Source organism: Cyprinodon tularosa, unplaced genomic scaffold (assembly GCF_016077235.1).
Source record: "Cyprinodon tularosa strain WSP-4 unplaced genomic scaffold, ASM1607723v1 ctg796, whole genome shotgun sequence".
NCBI classification, from domain to species: domain Eukaryota; kingdom Metazoa; phylum Chordata; class Actinopteri; order Cyprinodontiformes; family Cyprinodontidae; genus Cyprinodon; species Cyprinodon tularosa.
The window spans coordinates 338,717-359,741 of NW_024039558.1; the positions used below are offsets into that span (position 1 = coordinate 338,717).

The window sequence follows — 21,025 nt, forward strand, 5'->3', positions numbered from 1 at the left end:
TGATTTAAAAAAAAATTGATTATTTATTTTAGTATTTTTATCTTGTTTGAAAATGTTAATCCCCTACACACACAAATAAAAATAAATAATGTACTTTGTAAAACAAAAGCTGAAGTTGAAAAAATATTTCTATTTTAGGTGTAAACTGAAAAAAAGAGAAAATCTAGGAAAGAAAATAGGAGGAAAAAAATCAATAATATCTAAAATCTATATTTGCTTTTTTATATATGGAAAATTTAATATGAACAAACTGTAAAAAATATTGTTTGACTTTTGCATAAACATTAAATTCCATTTTTAGATTTTTCTTCAAATATTCTTTTCCTTTTTAGCTTTCAAATCTATTCAATGTCTCCACATTTATTTAATAATCTACTCCAAAAAATTAAATCAGTCAAATAAACCATAAAATGTGAGCTTCTCATCACTCAGCTGGACTTTCTAGTATTTAAAATGTAAAGTTTATAGGAAGGAAAATTGTATCCTAATTTTATCACATCAAACAGAAATGAATTTAATCAAAATAAAAAAGATTCAGATCCAAACTGGGTTTTTAGTTCTGATCCAGTCACATAAAGCGGATCTGCATGCAGGGATCCCAGTGACGTCAGAAGTATTAGTGACGGGGAAGGGGTGTGATTGTTATAGTGACGTCACGGTGAGCGCCTCCTCTGATTTAAAGCCGCCGCTGCCGCACGGACGGACCCACAGACCGGCCGAACCTCCGAACCTTGGATCGGTCTCTGCCTGCGGGACCTCTGCCGCTCAGTGACCGCCTCAGTGACGCCGCCGCCCCGCATGGAGCCGCGGGGATTCCTCCACAGCCTGCAGCGCTCCGGAGCCGCTTTGGTTTGATTCTAACGGAACTATAAGTTCGGTTCGGCCGCCCGCTCCGCCCGCTCCGTCTCCCAGCAGGCCTCCGTCTCCTCCGTGACTCCAGTTCCCATGCGATTCTTCAGACTCACATTCAAGTGCTTCGTGGATTGTTTCTGAAGGTCGCGACCCAAAGTCGGCTCCCATTTTTCCTTTTGATTTCAGTTTGACAGAAAAAAAAAAATTATTTTAAGAATATTTCTCAGTTTCTGTTTTTGGTCTATTTTTAACCAATTGTTTAAAAATAAACTGAACACATCTATAAAAAATAAAAAATAAAGTGTTTCCCAGAGAGGAGAGGGTCCACAGGGGACTGAACTGGACCTGCTGGGTCTGACTGGTTCTACCTGGAGGTGGACTGGGATTACTGGAAGGTTACTGGTTCTGAACTGGTGTGAGAGGAGAAGCAGACAGAGACTGACTGGGAGAGACTTGGAGCAGCTGTGGAAAGTTAGAAAGCTGCAAAGTTTGATCAAAGGGAATATTTAAACTGACTGGTTCTGAAATGTTCTGACTGGTTCTAACTTGATTCTTACTGGTTCTAGAAATAGTTTAGATTGAAAGGGAAAGGGGATCAAATCTGAGGTAACAAGGGAAACCCATAAAACCAGTATAGTGTTTCTTACTGGTATCTCTGACTGGTTCTGATTGGTTACTGGTGTCTGACTGGTAACCTTAGTTTGGGAAAGAATCTGAAATCTGAGAAGAAGAAAACAGCCGTTTAGGGGTGACTGAGACTGGACAGTAGAACTTTTACTGGTTCTGGACTGACGCCTGATTCCTGACTGGGTCTGTACTGGTTCCAGTCCTGCCAGCGATGGAGAAACAGGCTCTGCCCGCCTCCCCCTGCTCAGTGGTTCATCTGGAGGACACCAAGAAGAACTCGCTCCTCCTGTCCAACGGCAGTGGCTACCCTCCTGCAGCTGCTAATGGCAGCCTGGTCCCGGCGGCTGGTCCAGGTGCAGCAGGCGGTCCTGCACCGGATAAGAGAGGGGGCCCCGTCAGCGGGGTGGGCCCCGGGTACCAGGAGCGTGAGACGTGGACCCGGCAGATGGACTTCATCATGTCCTGTGTGGGCTTCGCTGTTGGACTCGGAAACGTGTGGAGATTCCCCTACTTGTGCTACAAGAACGGAGGAGGTGAGCTTCACACACACACACACACACACACACACTGGGCGGGGCTACATGAACAGGCCCCGCCCCCTTCAGTAATTCACACTTATAAACATGGTTGCAGCAGGCTGTTAAAGCCTCAGATGTTCCAAAGCATGGAGGATGCAGCCGGACGGGATCAGCTCAGATATTCAGACTGTTTCTAAAAATGTTCAGGCGTAAAGCCCAGAGGAAGTGGCCTTACTGTGGGGCGTGGCTAAAATAATGGGCGTGGGTACAGATTGTGATCCTGTTAGGAAGCGATGGTTGTCACTGACCTGAGTGGCAGCAGCAGGTTTATCTGATCACCTGCTGCAGAGGAAGCCGAGCCCAACGTGCTCAGAGTGGCGCCTCAAGTGTTTCACTATAATTACTCACAAGCAGGACGGCGGTGGGTGGGTGTGTGAGCATGATCAGTGGCGGTTCTAGACCAAATGTACCAGGGGACGAGAAGGGGGCCAGCGTGTTTTCATGGGGGCCCAGAAAAGCATGAAATAAAAACCAGTTCAAGGTATTCAAATATATTAAGAGAGCTGCATGAAGGGAAATTTCTATTCAATTAGGTTTAATTAAAATTCTGTCTTATTGGGTCAATATACATTCAGGATTTACAAATTTTACATATGTGACTTAATTTAAGTAAAATTGCGTTTTTATATAAAACCAGAATTAGAAATAAAAAACTGATAAATTCAGCTGTAAATATTTGAGCAATTGTTTTTATTTGTTTAAAAAAAAAGCATTGAGCGGATGAAAAACCTGGATCCTATCGCAATCCCACCGAATCTATCATCTTATTTTTTTAAAAATAATTAGTAAAACAGAATTTTTAAAGAAAAAAAAATGAAATAGATCTGAAGGACCTATCAGTAACCACGTCTGTTCATCATTGAGTTCATCTTTGAGTATTATGTCTTCAGTACAGGGGCCATAACAGGGGCACTGGCCCCCATTGGCCCCTGTCTAGAATTCAATTCAATTCTATTCAGTTTATTTCTATAGCTCCAATTCACATCATGTCATCTCAGGTCACTTTCCAGTTCAACCAGATCATCCAGTCAGATTGATTCAAAGTTTTCTATCTAAGGAAAATCAGCTGATTGCATCGACTCATTGACTCTTCAGCAATCCCTCACACTAAGCATGCTTGTAGCGACAGTGGAGAGGAAAAACTCCCTTTGAACAGGAAGAAACCTCCAGCAGAACCAGGCTCAGTGTGAGCGGCCATCTGCTGAGGCCCACTGGGGTTCAAGGAGACAGAAGCAGACATAGAAAAAGAAGCATAGATACAAAAGGCAACTGTCAACCAGCTCCACAGGCGGCCCCGTCCAGGAAACACACAGCCAGGCAGACGAGCTCCGAGCCAGCTCCCATGTCAGAGGATGAAGAGAGCACATCCAGTTAGTCACAGTCAGAGAAACAGGACTACACTGGAAAACAGGCCAAGCTCCAACATCTAGAAACAAAGGTTTTTAGAACCGCCCATGATCATGATACAGATCTTAAAAATGATTGATTCCTTTTAACTTTTCTTCAATGGGAACCACTAGACACATCTGCAATCAACAACAATTATTGAAGATTTCCAGAGGACTTCACCATTGAAATTCACCAGAGCTATAGTGAAACTGACAATGCCCACGTGCATGGCAGCTGGATGCTGGAATACATCGGGGAAAAGTGAAAAAAAAGAGTTATTCCACCTTTCTGATTCCTGATCCTACCTGGACGGGTTGGTCGTTGGATCGCCAACTTGAAGAGGGAGGATTTGCCATCGAACTTCTGGCCAGAGAAAAAACCCGTAATATGTAGCCAACATTTGGAAGAAGAATGTTTTCAAGATGACTTGGATAATAGCGCGTTGTGACAAACACCAGATACAGCACTGGGACTTGATCAACAGCCGATACCGCACCGTGACGTCACAAACCAGTAGGTGGCAGTAGTGTTCTTTGACAAACATGGATGCCTCCAGTAAAGCACATTCACATGGAAAATTACTCTGAATTAAAAACACTGATCATTTATTGAACATGATGGATTCATTTCAGATTTAATATTTGAATTCTGAATAGAACTGCTGACTTTTCCTTTAATACAGCAGTTATAACAGATGTTGAGCTTCAAACTATTTTTGACTTTGATAAATGGACACTTTGTCTGTTTAGATCTGAGCTGTTTTAATTGCTCTCACTGACTCCCAGCAGAGATGTAATCTGATCTGATCCTAGATGAAGATGAACATGAGACGGGTTGTGAGGAGCTGCCATGTCTGCAGCGGTCACTGGGGGCGGGGGGGTCAGCAGAGCCATGGTTAGGGTCATACTGTCAGGAGTATGGAGTGTAATGGGTTTGGGCTGCACTGTAGGTCGGTTACTAAACAATTTTCATTCATAAGAGACGAAACCAGCTAATAATAACAATAAGCTTAATCAGACAGGTCATGCTATTCAGTTTATTTCTATAGCTCTAAGTCACAACACCTCGTCTTGGGTTACTTTACAGATCTAGTTCACTCAGATATTCCAGTCAGATTAGAGGCTGAAAGTTTTCTAAATGAGGAAAACCAGCTGATTGCATCTAGTCACTGGCTCCTCCTGAATGAGCATTTTTACCTCGTACATATTCTTCTTGTAGCAATCCCTCCCAGCAAGTATGCAGCAACAGTGGGGAGGAAAAGCTCCCTTTTAGCTGGAAGAAACCTCCAGTAGGACCAGGCTCAGTGTGAGCGGCCATCTGCTGAGGCCGACTGGGGTTCAAGGAGACAGAAGCAGACGTTCTGTCTTTTTCATTCTTAGCAATGGTGAAGAGGGAGTTTTTAAATGTCATATTTGTCATATGAAGTGAGTCTTCTTTTGGGTAATTTCAATACACTTTGACAGAAAAAGGCCAAATTGGTTTAAAGAATGCGTCAAACGCTCCAATAAAAAAAGCTTAAACAAAAGAATCGGATTCGAAATAAACCCCCTTGGTGTCTGTCGAAGTTTTTTTAAATGGCTTTTCGGTGTTTAAAAGTGATCAGTTCGTTCAATTAAAGCACAGTTTCACACTAAGGGTTTCTTCCTGTTAAAAGGGAGTTTTTCCTCTCCACTGTCGCTACAAGCATGATTAGTGTGAGGGATTGTATTTGAGTCAATGAGTCGATGCAATCAACTGGTTTTCCTTAGATAGAAAACTTTGTATCAATTTGACTGGATGATCTGGTTGAACTGGAAAGTGACCTGAGATGACATGATGTGAATTGGAGCTATAGAAATAAACTGAATTGAATTGAATTAAAGATGTGACCCTAGCTGACCCAAAAATATATTTCTGCATAAAATGCTGCCTAAGCTGTGATTATATGAAAGCAGCGGACAAAGCTTCAGAAAGCCAGGAGAACTGGTGAAGAACTGAACCAATAAATGAGTCATTTCTCCCAGAGCAGAAAGCCACAGCGCCTCCTGCTGCTCGGACAGAGTGCTGCAGCGTAGACCCCATTCTTCATCATCCATCTTTTTACTGAATCCGGCCAGAACCGGATCATCTCAGCACCGTGCTCCAGTCTGCCAGTAGCTTCTGGCCTCCTGCTGGGTCGCTCTTCTCAGAATCATTCCTGAACTGGTTGATGGAGAACGATGGAGGCGACGCCAGCAGGAGGTCTCATCACGTCTCTGTGAATCAAACCGCCTGCTCCTCTGGAAAGGTCTGGTTCTCACCGGCGGCGCCCTGAGCTGCCAAAGGAAAGGTCTGAGAAAGGGGCGGGGGGGGGGTCCAGTGAAAAGGTCCAGTTCTCACATTACTGTCAGACTTCCTGTAAAGGTCACCCTTCTCTTGACTGATTGGTTAAACCTGAAGAAACTTTCTGGTGTCATTTTGCCGCATTGTCCCGCTCCCGTCTCTGGTCCAAACCTCTGAACCTTTGCTTTCCTTCTCCTTTATCCCTGCAGCGCTTCTCTTTGCTTAGTTCTGTCCCAGCCTCATTCATTTGTTTTGTCCTTTTTTCTCCGTGTCCTCTAATAAATCGGAGCGACTTTGATTTATTATCCTGCAGAGTGTGTCGGCGCTGCAGTAAGTCTGTGAAGGACACCGGCGTCTGTGTGAGGCAGGGAGCTGGTATCTTTGTGAGGACCGGCACCGGTGATTTTCCTGCATCATCTGCATGATGATCGGAGACGTTCACCTCTCAGGAGAACCCCTCATTGATTCTGAGCTTAGATTCAGTTATTTTAATGATAAATAGATGCTTATGGCAGAGGTGGGTGGGAACCAGTTACACCTACTAGAGAAACTTTGAAAGAAAACAAACTTCAGGAGAAGTTGCATTCTAGAGTACTCTTTCATTACTTTAATCAGGGGTCTTCAACATTTTCCAGGCCAAGGACCCTCAAACTGATGGCGAGATGGAGCGGGGACCCCCGTATTATATATATTGTTCCTATAGTCACTCTATTACAGATGGAGTAATGTAACTAAAGTAATCCCTCCATGCGATTATTAAAGTATTTCTGATTCCTGGTTGATGGGACAGGTGTTGTGAATGAAACGGTGCCCAGCTTGAAAGAGCTCCTGTGTGTCGCTTAATGTGTGCATTGATGACTGAAAGACTAGCCTCGTGAGACCATCCTGATCTCGCGAGCTTTCAAGGTTTCACTCGCAGATCAGTCTGGAGACTCTCCGTTAAAGAAAACTTGGAGCCGTTCACCAAACGAACGTCCAATCAGCGTTGGCTTTGAGGCGGGTTGAGGTGTGACGCAACGAGAAGCGCCACAGTTCAGTCTAAAGAACATGGCGGCTTCAGCCGATGAAACTAGCATTAGCGTGGCTATCGAGCAAGTTTTATCGGAATTACAGAGTATTTCTTCACTGAAAGAAGAGCAAAACACTGCTCTGGAGGCTTTTCTCAGAGGAAAAGATGTTTTTGCTCTTCTCCCGACTGGTTTCAGCAAGAGTTTGATCTATCAATTGGCTCCTCTTCGTCGTCGCTCTGTTAGTACGGCATATGTTTCGTTGATCTGATTGGTTTATTTGGCCCGTCTATCACCAACATAGGCCAATCAGCTAACCAGTATTTTCGCCCCTTCCCAAAATTACTTCAACGGAAGGTTTCCAGATGGATATGCGGAGTCAGGTTACTGAAAGACATCTTCTGCCTCCATTTATCTGTTTACTACAGTCTGTTGAATTCATGTTAATGTGGATTTAAAGACATTTCAATTACTGGAAAAAATTGCAGGGGGGAATATAAAAAAAGTCTAATCAAACAAAACTTTTGCGACTTTAATAATATTTAGTATTGCGTATCACTGCTCTAACCCTCATGAGTAAGATGCTATATGCTGTAGATGCTAGCACAAATGCTACTAAATAAAACCGTCGTAGGTACCAGCTCTGGACCCTGCCCCTTCTCATGACATCATCATATGGCAACTCCATTCGGACAAACTGTGTTGCACCCGTTACTTAAGGATCGAATCTCTTTTGGAGTCTCAACATATTACTCATATTTGCTATTATTTTACATTTCATTGGCGATCTAAAAAAGCCGGAAGTACACCCCGCGATAGTTTCAAAAGTCCCCAGCTCAGAATGTATGTTCTCAAACTGTTCGACCTGGCGCACTGATGGGACCTACCTGCTCAAACTGTACATCTAAAAACTGTCGGACTCAGCGGCGAGAGATGTCGCTGGTCGGACTCGTAAATCTGCAAGAAGAAAAAGAAGAACTCTGTTGTTTGTGTAGCAAAGTGCTCGAGGTTCCGGTAAATCGACTCGTAGCTCTGCTTCAACAGCAAGATTTATCAACGAAAACTTCACAGCGGCCGAATGAATTTTAAACATGTTTGATTTTCTCCTGACCTTACGATTCCTGATCGGGAGGTGGCCACGAGAGGCTGATCGCCCCTCGTTACCCCCTGTGCAGTACACAACCCAGGGTAATGATGGGTAATGATAGCTCAGATGCTACTAGAAAAGGTGATACTTGCACAAACAATGCTAAAACAAGGGATGCTAGCACAGGTGCTTCTAAAAAGGTGATGCTAGCACGAATGAAGCTAAAACAAGGGATGCTAGCACAGGTGCTTCTAAAAAGGTGATGCTGGCACGAATGAAGCTAAAACAAGGGATGCTAGCACAGGTGCTTCTAAAAAGGTGATGCTAGCACGAATGAAGCTAAAACAAGGGATGCTAGCACAGGTGCTTTTAAAAAGGTGATGCTAGCACGAATGAAGCTAAAACAAGGGATGCTAGCACAGGTGCTTCTAAAAAGGTGATGCTAGCACGAATGAAGCTAAAACAAGGGATGCTAGCACAGGTGATTCTAAAAAGGTTATGCTAGCACAGATGAAGCTAAAACAAGGGATGCTAGCACAGGTGCTTTTAAAAAGGTGATGCTAGCAAGAATGAAGCTAAAACAAGGGATGCTAGCACAGGTGCTTCTAAAAAGGTGATGCTAGCACAAACAAAGCTAAAACAAGGGATGCTAGCACAGGTGCTTCTAAAAAGGTGATGCTAGCACGAATGAAGCTAAAACAAGGGATGCTAGCACAGGTGATTCTAAAAAGGTTATGCTAGCACAGATGAAGCTAAAACAAGGGATGCTAGCACAGGTGCTTCTAAAAAGGTTATGCTAGCACGAATGAAGCTAAAACAAGGGATGCTAGCACAGGTGCTTCTAAAAAGGTAATGCTAGCACGAATGAAGCTAAAACAAGGGATGCTAGCACATGTGCTACTACTAAGGTGATTCTATATCCGGTGGTAACAAAACCGATGATTCTAGCACACTGCCGCTAGCACAGGTAATGCTAGCACAGGTAATGCTAGCACAGGTAATGCTAGCACAGGTGATATTAAATACATTGATGCTAGTTCAGTGTTGCTAGATCAGGTGAATAAATAGTAAATAAAAGATATCACTTGAAGCTCCTCATTCCTTCCTAACGTTTATTTATTGTAAAGACTGGGTTTTCTAAGTTTATATTCAAGAGTCTTCTGTCATTTTCTAATAGTTTTATTTGATGGTTCTTTTCTTATTTTAGCTTTTGCAATGTTAAAACTGGGATATAATTGTCTTCTCTTCGATCCAACAATGAATTTACTGTTACTTGAGCGACTTCTTGGAAGTACCTCTGGCTCTGGGTTCGCAGACAGGGAGCCGCATGAATGAGCTTAACGAGCCTGTTTTTCTGATGAAGGAATTACAGCTGAGTGTAACTAATAAACGTTTGGACTTTAAACACATTTCTGCTCAGGAGAGAACAGCGGCTCTAAATAAAAAAAAAAGAACACAAAAAAGAAAGATAAAAGACGGAAGTGGTGAGATCTGAGGATCCACAAATAGACCCATGAACATCAGCAGGTGACTCCGCTCTGCTGCTCTTTAGAGTTTCAGGCAGGTTGGTCTCCTGCAGGAACATCTCTTTAGACGCAGTGGTGGACATGAGGTCTTCTTGTAGGACCTCCTCAGTAACCCCGCTCAACATCTCCAGTTTAGCCTGAAGTAGCTTAATCAACTAGAGGAGATGAAACCGGGACAGAGAAGGAGGGATGAGGGCAGAGGAGAGGTGAAGCCTGTCAACAGGATTAAAAGATTACAGGCCACTCCTGTTAATCTCTGCTCCACATGCTGACTCGCTCATAAAACTAACGCAGACCCGACTAAAGGTTCGTTACCATGGAGACATGCTGCAGGACGGGCGGACTCAGACGGAGCAATAACAGTCCCGGTGTCTCCGATTAGATCCGCAAACTTCTGATAAGTTCGAAAGATTTCAGATTTCTACCGAAATGCTCTGAGGGAAACCATGAAGAACTCAGACCCAGAAATAAAACCTGCAGGATGGACCCATCTGGGCTCACAGCCAGGGGCAGATTTAGGAAATTTGGGGCCCTAGGCGAAGACAGGCAGGGGGCCCCTCTGAATTGAGAAGACAACACATAAAACAGCCCCATTCTCCAGATAGAGAAATGTTAATAGAATAGACATCCATTATCTGTTCCAGGTTGTGTCCCTCTCTTCTTGTCCCTTTTCTTCTTGTTTTCCTCTCTATGTTTTGTACTCCGCTGACTTTTCATGCTGTCTCTAAAGGAATGAAAGATTTTTTCCTTTGTCCTTCCTGTGTTTCCAAAAAGGCCAAAGTAAATAACCCAGTCCTTCTTTTCACTGTAGACAAGCCATGATCTGCTTATCTGTTCTCCATTTTTCATTTGGATGAAATAATAGCTGCATGAATCATGACAGCAGACAAGATAGAGGAGAGCAGGAGGCGGGGTTACCAATCTACTCGCTCTGGAGAGCAGAGTTCGCTGCTTTTAGATGTTGTCTCCAAAGTCTCCAGTAGCAGAAAAAAGTCTCTAGATTTGGTGCTAGGAGCTTTTTTGAAATAAAAGTGCTAGAGGGGTCTGAAAAGTGGCTAAATATAGCGACTAAAGCGCTAAGTTAGGGGGGTGCTTTGGTGGCGCAGTGATTAGCACCTATGACCCATGTATGCAGGCCTTAGTCCTCGATGCGGGCGACCCAGGTTCGAATCTGGCCTGTGGTCCTTTCCTGCATGTCTCTCCCCCTCTCTCACACCCCATACCGTCCAGAAACCTAGAATAATTTTGCCTTGTTTATGAAACTCCTCCAATAGGATTTATAGAAATAACAGTTTTTAAAAAAATTAAACGCAACAATTCAGTCAGCGACAAAAAGTATGATAATAAGCGACTTTCCAACCAAAACTGGGTTGACACTCTAACAATCGAATGAAAAGTCTAACCCCCTGCTGTCAGCTGGTCTCTGTCTCACTCCACTGCATGTCTAAAGATGGCATCACGCTGGGTGAGCATTAATAAATCAGGGAAGTAAACAATGGAGAGCAATGTTACTACCTGATCCGTACTGGAAGCACGATCCGTACCGTCAGCTCATTTGCAAGCAGATATTCATCCAGGTCGCCATACATAACGTAATTATGGCACTAAAATTACTAATTTCTATCCTTAAATCACTAAAGAATGCTAGACTACTTTTTTAGAAAAAAAATAGTGACTTTTCTGAGACAATTTTGATGCTTTTTACATTTTCTCCGTTAAACTGCCTCTCTGACGTCATGATGGGACATGTTCAGAGCAGTCTGGCAAAATCTGATTAAACCATGTTTATCTGCATTTAAGTTGTTTCTTTCTTTTGATTACGCACTATATACTATAATGTTAACATGAAAGGAAAAAAAACAAAAATCAAAAAGACTAGATTAAGATTTAAATTCAAAAGCCGAAAAAGTTAGTTCCCGGAAGTAGCCTAGGATCCCATTTCCAGCACAAACAAGTAATAAAACAGATTGGATTTTAATGCATTTATTTTCATAGAAAATAAATTATTAACCTCTAACACATTCTAGTATAGTACACTAACTACTTTTAGGGAGCGAAAAATATAATTTAGGTTTTTTTAACAAAGTAAAATCTGGTTCCGCAAATGAGCCGATGGTACGGATCGTGATAGTAACAAGCAACATGTAAGGAAGCCTTTATTGTTTCAATCTAATTGATTATTCCTTGCTGACTTTTCCTTTAAAAAGGTTGACACAACCCACAGTCGGAACCATTCTAGGTGGAAAGTTCTGAGTCTTGGATTGGGTTCACACTGGTGGAAACCGCTCCAGAAACCGGATTCTGGCTCGGTTAGAACCAAAAGTTCTGTTTCTGACTGAGCTCTGTTCAGAAAAAAAAAAAAGCTCCAGCTCTCAGCTGATGCTTGCCTCCTTATCCTGGAGGAGGGTGAAGGACTGCAGTTAGATTCAAACCCTTTGTGATGACAGCCACACCGCAGCAGGCGAGTCGTCCGGGGTTTAGACGCCTGCAGCTGGAGGCTGTTGCTGATCTGCAGAGTCATGTTTAGTGCAGCTCATGGGATGCTAAACTCGGCATTTGGCAGACAGTCAGCGTGACGTCGGCAAAGCTTCAGAGGAGCTGTGAGGGCGCTTGGCCCCTGATCCATGTGCATTAGAATAAATCGAGGAAGTCATTTTTGGAGGATTAAATATTTTACTGAACTGGATGGTTTAAACTTAAGTCAATAAAATCGACAGCTAGAAGAAAATGGGGCTGAGAGGGACGAGGAAGACGTGCAGCTAAGGTCCAGAGGCCGAAGGATTCGGCTTCCATCACTTTAGACCTGTGATATCAGTCACCTGGGTCTGTGAATAATTCACCCAGCCAATATCACACGCCGTCCAGAACAGCGCGCCATGCGGCCCATAAATCTGTGGAGCGTAATTAGATGTAAGGAGTCAACCTGACTGATCCGGAGTCACAGCAGCAGAACACAGCGATGGGATTATTACCCTCAGTGTTTAAAGCAAAGAACTTGTTTTTAAATGAAAATTTAAAGGAAAAGACAAATATTTTTTGTTACTAAGGCCAGCCCTTAGATAGTTTTTTTTAATAAACTTTATTTGGAAATTCTTTATAATACAAAAAGAAATAAGTACAATTTCCAGTAAACAATCACCAGGGGTTTGAACCAAAATAATAATAAATAAAAAATAACTGAATTAAAGTAAAAATAATAATAGTGATTAAGTAAAGCTACACATAGAAACGAGTAAAAAAAAATACTTTCAATTTAGAGCATAAAGAAAAAGTTTTAACAGCCTTTTTGTCATTGGAGGAGGATAATGTAGAAAAATAAGTTGCCTCCTTTAAAAAAAAAGATAGATGAGAGTTTAATCCTAATAATTTTATATTTGTGGATATAAAACTAGGCCAACAATAGCGAAAGATTAAATAAGAAAAAATGATCAGAAAGTTCTTTCTTATATTTTGTGATTCCAAATGAAACATCCTTAAAATAAAGTTCAAATTTTCAAATGTTATTTCATCAAATGTTTTTTTTCTCATTTTGGTCACGTAACTCCGCCTCCCTGCTCTGTGCCTACGCCATCTTTGTTCTCTCTCATCACCAAACCAAATCCCATGATGCTTTGCAAGAAGAGCTCTCCCAAAGGCAGTCTAGGATATATCTGCTCATCCAGTGACCATGGATGATCTGTAATTTTCAAGGTGCATTGTGGGAAATTTGGAGTCCGCTCCTCTTTCATCCGCTAGACGTCCGAACGCTCATTTAAAATGGCGTAACCGCTATATAGGGCCTTTCTCTCCACTTCTGGGGGCGGGGCTTTCTTCCGGAGTTAGAAGCAAAGACACATTTCTATTGGTCTGTTGATTGTTAGCAACAATATTTTATTGGTCAGCAGGAAGCGACTGTATTGGGCTTGAAGGGAAGGGAAAGTGATCTGGAAAACACAATTTCAGAGAAATTATTAAAAGACAAATTTATAAAAAAAAAAAAAGAAAAAAAAGAATAAAAAATAATTTGAAAAGAAATTCCGTATGAAAAAAATGAAAACATTAAATCTGAGATACTGGCAAAGTTTTTAAAAACTCTGGATTGCATTTTTTTTGTTTTCAGATTTCAAATTTCTTGCAACAACAATAGAAATAAATTAATTTGATAAGCCATTAGAAGCTTTTTTTTGCAGGGATGTTAAAAAAATAATGCAGCCGAAACCCTTTAATTCTATTCAGTTTATTTCTATAGCTCCAATTCCCATCACGTCATCTCAGGTCACTTTCCAGTTCACCAGATCATCCAGTCAGATTGATTCAAAGTTTTCTATCTAAGGAAAACCAGCTGATTGCATCGACTCATTGACTCTTCAGCAATCCCTCCCACTAAGCATGCTTGTAGCGACAGTGGAGAGGAAAAACTCCCTCATAACATGCTAGTCGCTAATCACAAGGAGAAACTAGTTTAAGAGACCTGAGGGCAACTTTTTGCTTTTACACGGATTATGAGCAAAGTTAAGACTAAATGTATGTTTTTAGCTCCATCTAGCTGTAATTATTTATAACTTTAGACACAATTCTATGCATTAATAATATTCTACTTTTATTTTCAGTGACCTCACACCTCATTAGTTTTTTTACCTAACCATCCTCACTGCTCTGTCTTTCATTCTGCACACCATCATATGAGTTATGATGTTTGTACTCAGTGACCAGGGGAGTTTATCAGTCAGGTTTTACTTCCTGCTTTAATTATCTAATCTAAACTTTTATACTAATGATAAATTGACACTCACCCAGACTGAAAAACAGCTTACAGAAGCAACTATTTCTGTGTGATGATTAATAAAGCGCTGCTTTGTTGGCGCTGAGGATTTGCTGTTTGGCTCAGAGGTGATAACCGGATCAGAACCAGTTAGATGATCCGGATATGGCTCTAAATATTTTGGCCCAAGTGTCAATATTCTTGTCAGTAGAGTTCATTTGTTTGGGAAGTTCTCACAGTTTTTGGATCTTTGGTTCTGGAACCATAGAAGCCTTTGATTATCATTCCAAAAGAGTACAAAAAAATCTGGACTTTGTTTCCAAGTTTGAAGGAGATCTGCTTCTTTTTCTATGTCTGCTTCTGTCTCCTTGAACCCCAGTGGGCCTCAGCAGATGGCCGCTCACACTGAGCCTGGTTCTGCTGGAGGTTTCTTCCTGTTCAAAGGGAGTTTTTCCTCTCCACTGTCGCTACAAGCATGCTTAGTGTGAGGGATTGCTGAAGAGTCAATGAGTCGATGTAATCAGCTGGTTTTCCAGAGAAAACTTTGGATCAATCTGACTGGATGACCTGGTGAACTGGAAAGTGCCTCGAGATGAGATGTGTTGTGAATTTGGCGCTGTACTGAATTTAATCTGCCCTGAACTCAATTAAATTGAATTAAATTGAATTGAGGACGTCCCATCCAAGTTTCCCATCCAGGAAGTTTTTTAAATTCAAAATGTCAGAAATAGCGTTGAGTTCCAGGTTTTATACAGTGGTCCAACAAAGCCTTGTTTTGGTTTAGAAAACATGCAAATAGAAACAGACGGACGGGTCCACCCCCTTTTAATGGGAGTCATTTGGCTTCTTTTGTTAGCCTGCAATGCCCCGTACCTGTTTCCCTGTAAAGGGGTTGGTGAAGCCAAATGACCAGTGGATTGTTTTCTAACAGTTTTTCTATGACCTGGATGACTGAGGAGCTTCATCAGCAGAAGCGTTTGAATGTCCACTGAAGGTGGGAACATGCATGTTGCTGTTGAACGTGTGAAACATTCAGGCGTTTACTGCTTCTAGGTGGGATTTAAAGCGAGGAGCCAGAAGCTGTCTTTCACAGGAGCAGATGATGATGATGATGATAATGGGAAGATCCCTCAGACTTGCTGAGACTGAAACTTCTGAAGCTCCCAGCTCGCCTCAGAGCAGCTGACTGAGCTTAGTAATCCTCTCAGCGCTAAGTTACCGCCAAGCTAACAGCATTACAGCACTGAGTCTGAAGGGGGGGGGGCTGCACGCTAACCTCTGCCGCCTCATCCAGCTTACATCACAGGTGACGCTGCTGCAGTTCAGGTCCTGCTGCTCATGCATCACCAGCTGCTGCTGCGTCGCCGTCAGGCGGCTCGCATCCCTCAGAGCAGGAACTTCCTGCAGACCCTCCATGGTTCATTCACGTCTGCTGCTCCACTTTCATTCATCCAACAGAAATATCACATTAAACATAAACTTAAAACTTTATTAGACCTTATAGAAAGTCAATGACTCCAACAGTCCCTTCCAAGTCAGTTCTTCTTGCTTGGATTGAAGTTACTCTGTAAAGTCTCTTGAGATCATATGTTGTTTATTAGCACTATATTTAAAGACAACTGCTTTAAATTGATTACAAAGATTTTTTTACTTGTTTAATTTTCTCAAAATGTTATGAAAATAATGGAAATTTTGATTTATTGCAGTATTTCCCACTATATTAAGGATGCTTTCATTCTAGCACACGTGGCAGGACTGCTTTTTATGTTCAATCCTTTTAGAAAAATAGTCGCCTCATTGGTCACACTACAGAACTAAACTGAAGGTAAAGCCTTATAATACAGACCACTATATATACCTGCAGTTTTAAACAAACCAGAACTGTTTTCTCCTTCCAGGTTTTATAGAGTGGACCAAAAACAAAGCCTTATTTTTGTTTAGAAAACATGCTAATTGAACCGGCAAACGGGTCCACCCCTTTGGAATGGGGGTTGTTTGGCTTCCTCAACCCCTTTACAGGGGAACAGAAGACCCTGCCTATTCAGCCAGGATAACAATTCCCTTTAACGACCCCCCTTTCAGAGACATAGACAGGTATGGGGCATTGCAGGCTAACAAAAAAGCCAAACGGCCCCCATTCCAAAGGGGTGGACCCGTTCATCCGTTTCTATTTGCATGTTTTCTAAACTAAAACCAGGCTTTGTTGGGCTGCTGGATAAAACCTGGAACTAAACGCTATTTCTGACTGATTATTTAGAAGCCTTGTTTCATTCGTTACGCTAGTATGTAGGAAAAGGAAGGAGGTGAGAAAAGAAGAAGATTCCTCGACTGGAAAAAATAAAAATCTAGATAAGTAATTTTTTCTTAAAATAAGTGCATTTGTTCTTGGATCAAGGAGGTAAAAATGACATTTTGCCAATAGAACAAGAGAATTTACATTTTAATGAAGAAAATACAATTGTGTGGTCTTATTTCAAGTGCATTTTATGTAATTATCTTATTTTAAGAGTAAAAATATTCATTCCATTGGCAGATCATTTAATTTACCTACTCAAATTAAGGGTAAATACACTTAATTTAAGACATTTTTTCATATTTCTAGATCGTTTTTCCAGTGTCCATAGTTTAGATAAGGGGGAAACATAGATAAACATGTATTTATCATGTTCAAGGTTCCCACGTGGTTCTGGTGTGAATGGAAAACATTTGTCTGAAATGTTTATTTGACTAAATTTATGTCTTTGATGAACTGAAGTGTTTCTCTTGGGAAGACTTGATGTTCTGTTTGTGTTGTTCTCCTTTGCAGGGTAAAATTAAACCTTTTCTTCTTTGCGTATTTCCTCTCAGCGCTCATTTTAAATCACAATCAAACTTGGAAACAAAGTCCACTGGATTATTTTTAACTTTTTTGGAATGACTATAACCTGGATGACTGAAAATCTTCACCAGCATCATATTATATTATACCATTTTATACCATTGAAAGACATCTATAAATTAGTTGTCAGGACCAGCATAAAATAACCTGTCCTTTAATAACGTTTTAGTGAAACATGTTAACTCGATGTTAACCATCGCCCGATCGCCCGGGGCAAGTCGCTTTTATTGTCGGGAGAGTACAAACTTTATTGCTTTTGCCCGCCGGGCAAGTGCAATGATCGCAAAAAAAATGTATTTATCACTCAAAATTACTTTAAAATCACGACATTCGATGAAAACGACCCAGAAGCGCTGCCGGCGCCATTTTTGTTGTTTTAAACACATTCTCGCGTGATTTGAAAAAGCCGGGTGATTTTCCGCCAGATGGCGTGTTTTTTTTTCCACCTAGCGGTAATGTTGACATAGTTACCAAAACGACAAATGGCTAGGGGTGGGTATTGGCAAAGAAGTCATGATTCGATTCGAATCACGATTCACATGCCACGATGCGATTCTATCACGATGCATCATGATACTTGAAATATTGCGATGCATTGCGATATTTTCACTGAAGAATGTAAGAAAAAGATCCCACCCTTACCAGTGGCTGACTGGCTGGGTGTGATCTGGATCGTGTCTTCCAATCGATACATAACTGAAAGCAACTGAATTCATACATAGCTGTATTTATTTAAACGACTTTTAAAGGTGTTGCCATGAAAACAAATACTGGACAGAAATATTACTATTACTGGCGTGGACACACTGACAAAAAGATCTGAGGATTCATCAAACTTAAAATAACAAAATAAGGATAATCAGTGCCGTTTACATGGCCTCAGTGGTCCTTTAAACCAATGAAACGAAAACATTCAAATGTATATTTCCCCTTTTGCAAATTACGTGCATCATATCAATTTCATTTTTACCTTCTTTGTTTTTAAAGCCAGAATGCATCCAAGCATCTGATTTGAAATGTGATGGAGCCGCGGGGCGAATTTTCATAGTGTCCTCCATGTTTTATTTCATATGACTCGTCGCAGTATCCCGCAGCCGGAAATATTGGTGACACAAAGCAGCGGGCGTTTACACATCTGCAGCGACATCTGCTGGACTGGAAGTTGTATTACACTTGGTTTGGCTGATGTGCGCCAACCATTCATGTATTTTATTTATTTATTTATTTATTTATTTATTTATTTATTTTTAAATAATCGATTCTTGCCTTCAAGAATCGATGCAGTAGATCACAAAAATTAGAATCACGATGCATCGCCATGACGATTATTTTGCACACCCTTACAAACGGCTGCATTTATTTTGTCAGGGAAAACTAATCCTGAGTCAGTTAAAAGTCAGGGAATCCTGAAATGATGTCAGACTGTGGAAACCCTGAATAAAATAACTATGTATAATGATTCTCTAGAAAAGTCACATTATATTAATAGTATTATCTTGTATAAACATACCGTGACTCTAAAATAAAAGTTATTCATTTGTGACATTGACTTCTATCTTGTGATTTATCTTAAGTTTTTAACCTGTCAAGTTTTTTTTTTAGATTTTTAACATTACAATTAATATTTTTCCAAGCACACAACAGTTTAAAGCAAAGTTTAGTTTGAAAAGAATGTGCAGGAAGGATTGAAAAGCATGTTAACACGGTAATGTAGGCTTGAGTTCATTATCTGACGCATGCAGATACACACCAGGAACCTGGAAACGTAAAAAATACTGAATTACAAACTACATTTAAAAAACAAACATGTTTCATTGATATATATACAAAAAATGAATATTAGGAACTATATTTATCAAACATTATACTGGGCAGGTAAAAATTGTTTCTGGGCAAATGAAATGTGAAAGTCACTTGCCCAAAGGGCAGGTGGTAAAAATCCTTGACGTCGACCTCTGATAGGTATATTTAACTTTTTCAGGTTATGATCATTTTCCTTTGTAGAAAATTTACAATAATAGTCACATTAACAATGTAAATGATACTCTTTAGTGCATCTTTATAGCAGTTTTAAAGATTGCATAATTTACTTGTGTGTGTGTGTGTGTGTGGCCATGTCTTTAATACCTGGTGGGGACAATTTCCTAGGAATATGCTACATTTTGGGGACTCATAGGTACTTGTGGGGACAAACAACTGGTCCCCATAAGGAAAGTTTCTCTTCTTGGGGTGGGGGTTAGGTTTAGGACTAAAGTGTGAATTGAGTTTAGGTTAGGTTTAGGGATAGGTATGTGTCGGTAATGGTTAGGGTTAGGGCAAGGGTCACGGTTAGGCCATATGAATTAGTGGGAAATGAATGGAAGTCAATGGAAGGTCCCCACAAGGATATTGTGACACAACATGTGTGTGTGGGTGTGTGTGGGGTGGGTGCAATATCAATGTGTTTCACGGGGCCCCTAATTCCTGGCAGCGCTAATAACTGAGACCAGTTCATACAGAATTCATTTAAGTTTATATATTTTTTAATGATATTAAGTTTTTAAGTATTATTACCTTTCTAGGGGGAAAAAAAAACAACCTTGAACATGGAGCTCCTCCTACTGCTAATTTAAACTTCCTTAACATAGAAATAAACTGTCTTATTCTGACTGCTCATCAGACTGATTCCTTTCTGGCTGTCGGTCTCCTGCAGGTGTCTTCCTCATCCCGTACCTGCTGATCGTCTTCGTGGGAGGAATACCCATCTTCTTCCTGGAGATCGCGCTCGGTCAGTTCATGAAGGCCGGCAGCATCAATGTGTGGAACATCGCTCCGCTCTTCAAAGGTGACAATAAAATCCCAACAGAACTTCTGACGAACTGCCATACCAGTGTTTCCAGTGGGGCAACTGGTAGCGTGGTTCCTGTAACATTATATTAAGATTCTCACAATGTTTAAAGAGATGTGAAAAGTTCATTTTTTGACTCTTCGCACTGATTATAATACCATAGAAAATCATAAAACGTTTGACTTTTCAGTCTTTATTGTGGTTAACAAAAGAAGGAAAACTACCTGGTTGCAGTTAGTCATTGCTGCACCTGGATGAGCCTTCAGAGTTAGCAGACATTCACCTGCACTGCACCGCAGCAATTCCTTATATCTGATGCCACATCAGGTATCATGCATTTATATCAGTGGTTCTGGAACAGCTTCATTGATATAAGTCGGCTGGTTGATATGGAGGATAAAAAGTGCCAAAATTAAATAAATAAATACAGCATTAAATAAATAATTAAATGTGTCAATAATTAATTAAATATGGAATTAAATAAATAAATGTGTCATTCATTAACTAAAACCACGTCACTAATAATTCATTAAATAAATAAGGAATTAAATATATAAATGTGTCTTTAATTTAATAAAATATGTCTTCATTTTATTAAAAACATATATAATTATTTCAGTGTGCATTTAATTATTTCATGGTCCTGTGTCGCAGTGCATCGAAACCATTAAAAGAATCTGTCAAACTCACCCATCAAAGTTAGGGGGCGGGGTTAACGTGAATCGAGTCTCTGTAATCGATTTGCTCCGCCTTAATGTGCAGGGTGACCAATCAGGTGTTAGATAACCCCGCCCCCTAACTTTGATGGGTGAGTTTGACAGATTCTTTTAATGGTTTCGATGCACTGCGACACAGGACCATGAAATAATTAAATGCACACTGAAATAATTATATATATATATATTTTAATAAAATTAAGACGTATTTTATTAAATTAATGACATATTTATATTTTTAATTCCTTATTTATTTAATGAATTGCACATTTAATTAATTGTTTATCGCTGTATTTATTTATTTAATTGTGGCACTTTATATTAGTGACGTGGTTTTAATTAATGAATGACACATTTATTTATTTATTTAATTCCACATTGAATTAATTATTGATGCATTTAATTATTTATTTAATGCTGCATTTATTTATTTAATTTTGGCACTTTTTATCCTCCATAAGTTGAGTTTGAAGCTGTGAAAATTACTCCAACTTTT

The 21,025-nt window shown here is 40.5% G+C and overlaps 1 protein-coding gene across 1 annotated transcript in view; it reads left to right on the plus strand.

Moving 5' to 3' along the window:
• Nucleotides 1-675: 675 nt before the first annotated feature.
• The window catches only part of slc6a8 (solute carrier family 6 member 8), a 57,387-nt gene continuing 37,037 nt past the window's right edge, over nt 676-21,025 (plus strand). Inside the window, 2 exon segments of the mRNA XM_038271243.1 lie at nt 676-2,012; nt 19,679-19,810. Of these exon segments, the coding sequence (XP_038127171.1) occupies nt 1,691-2,012; nt 19,679-19,810 (454 nt within the window). The 5' untranslated portion in view covers nt 676-1,690.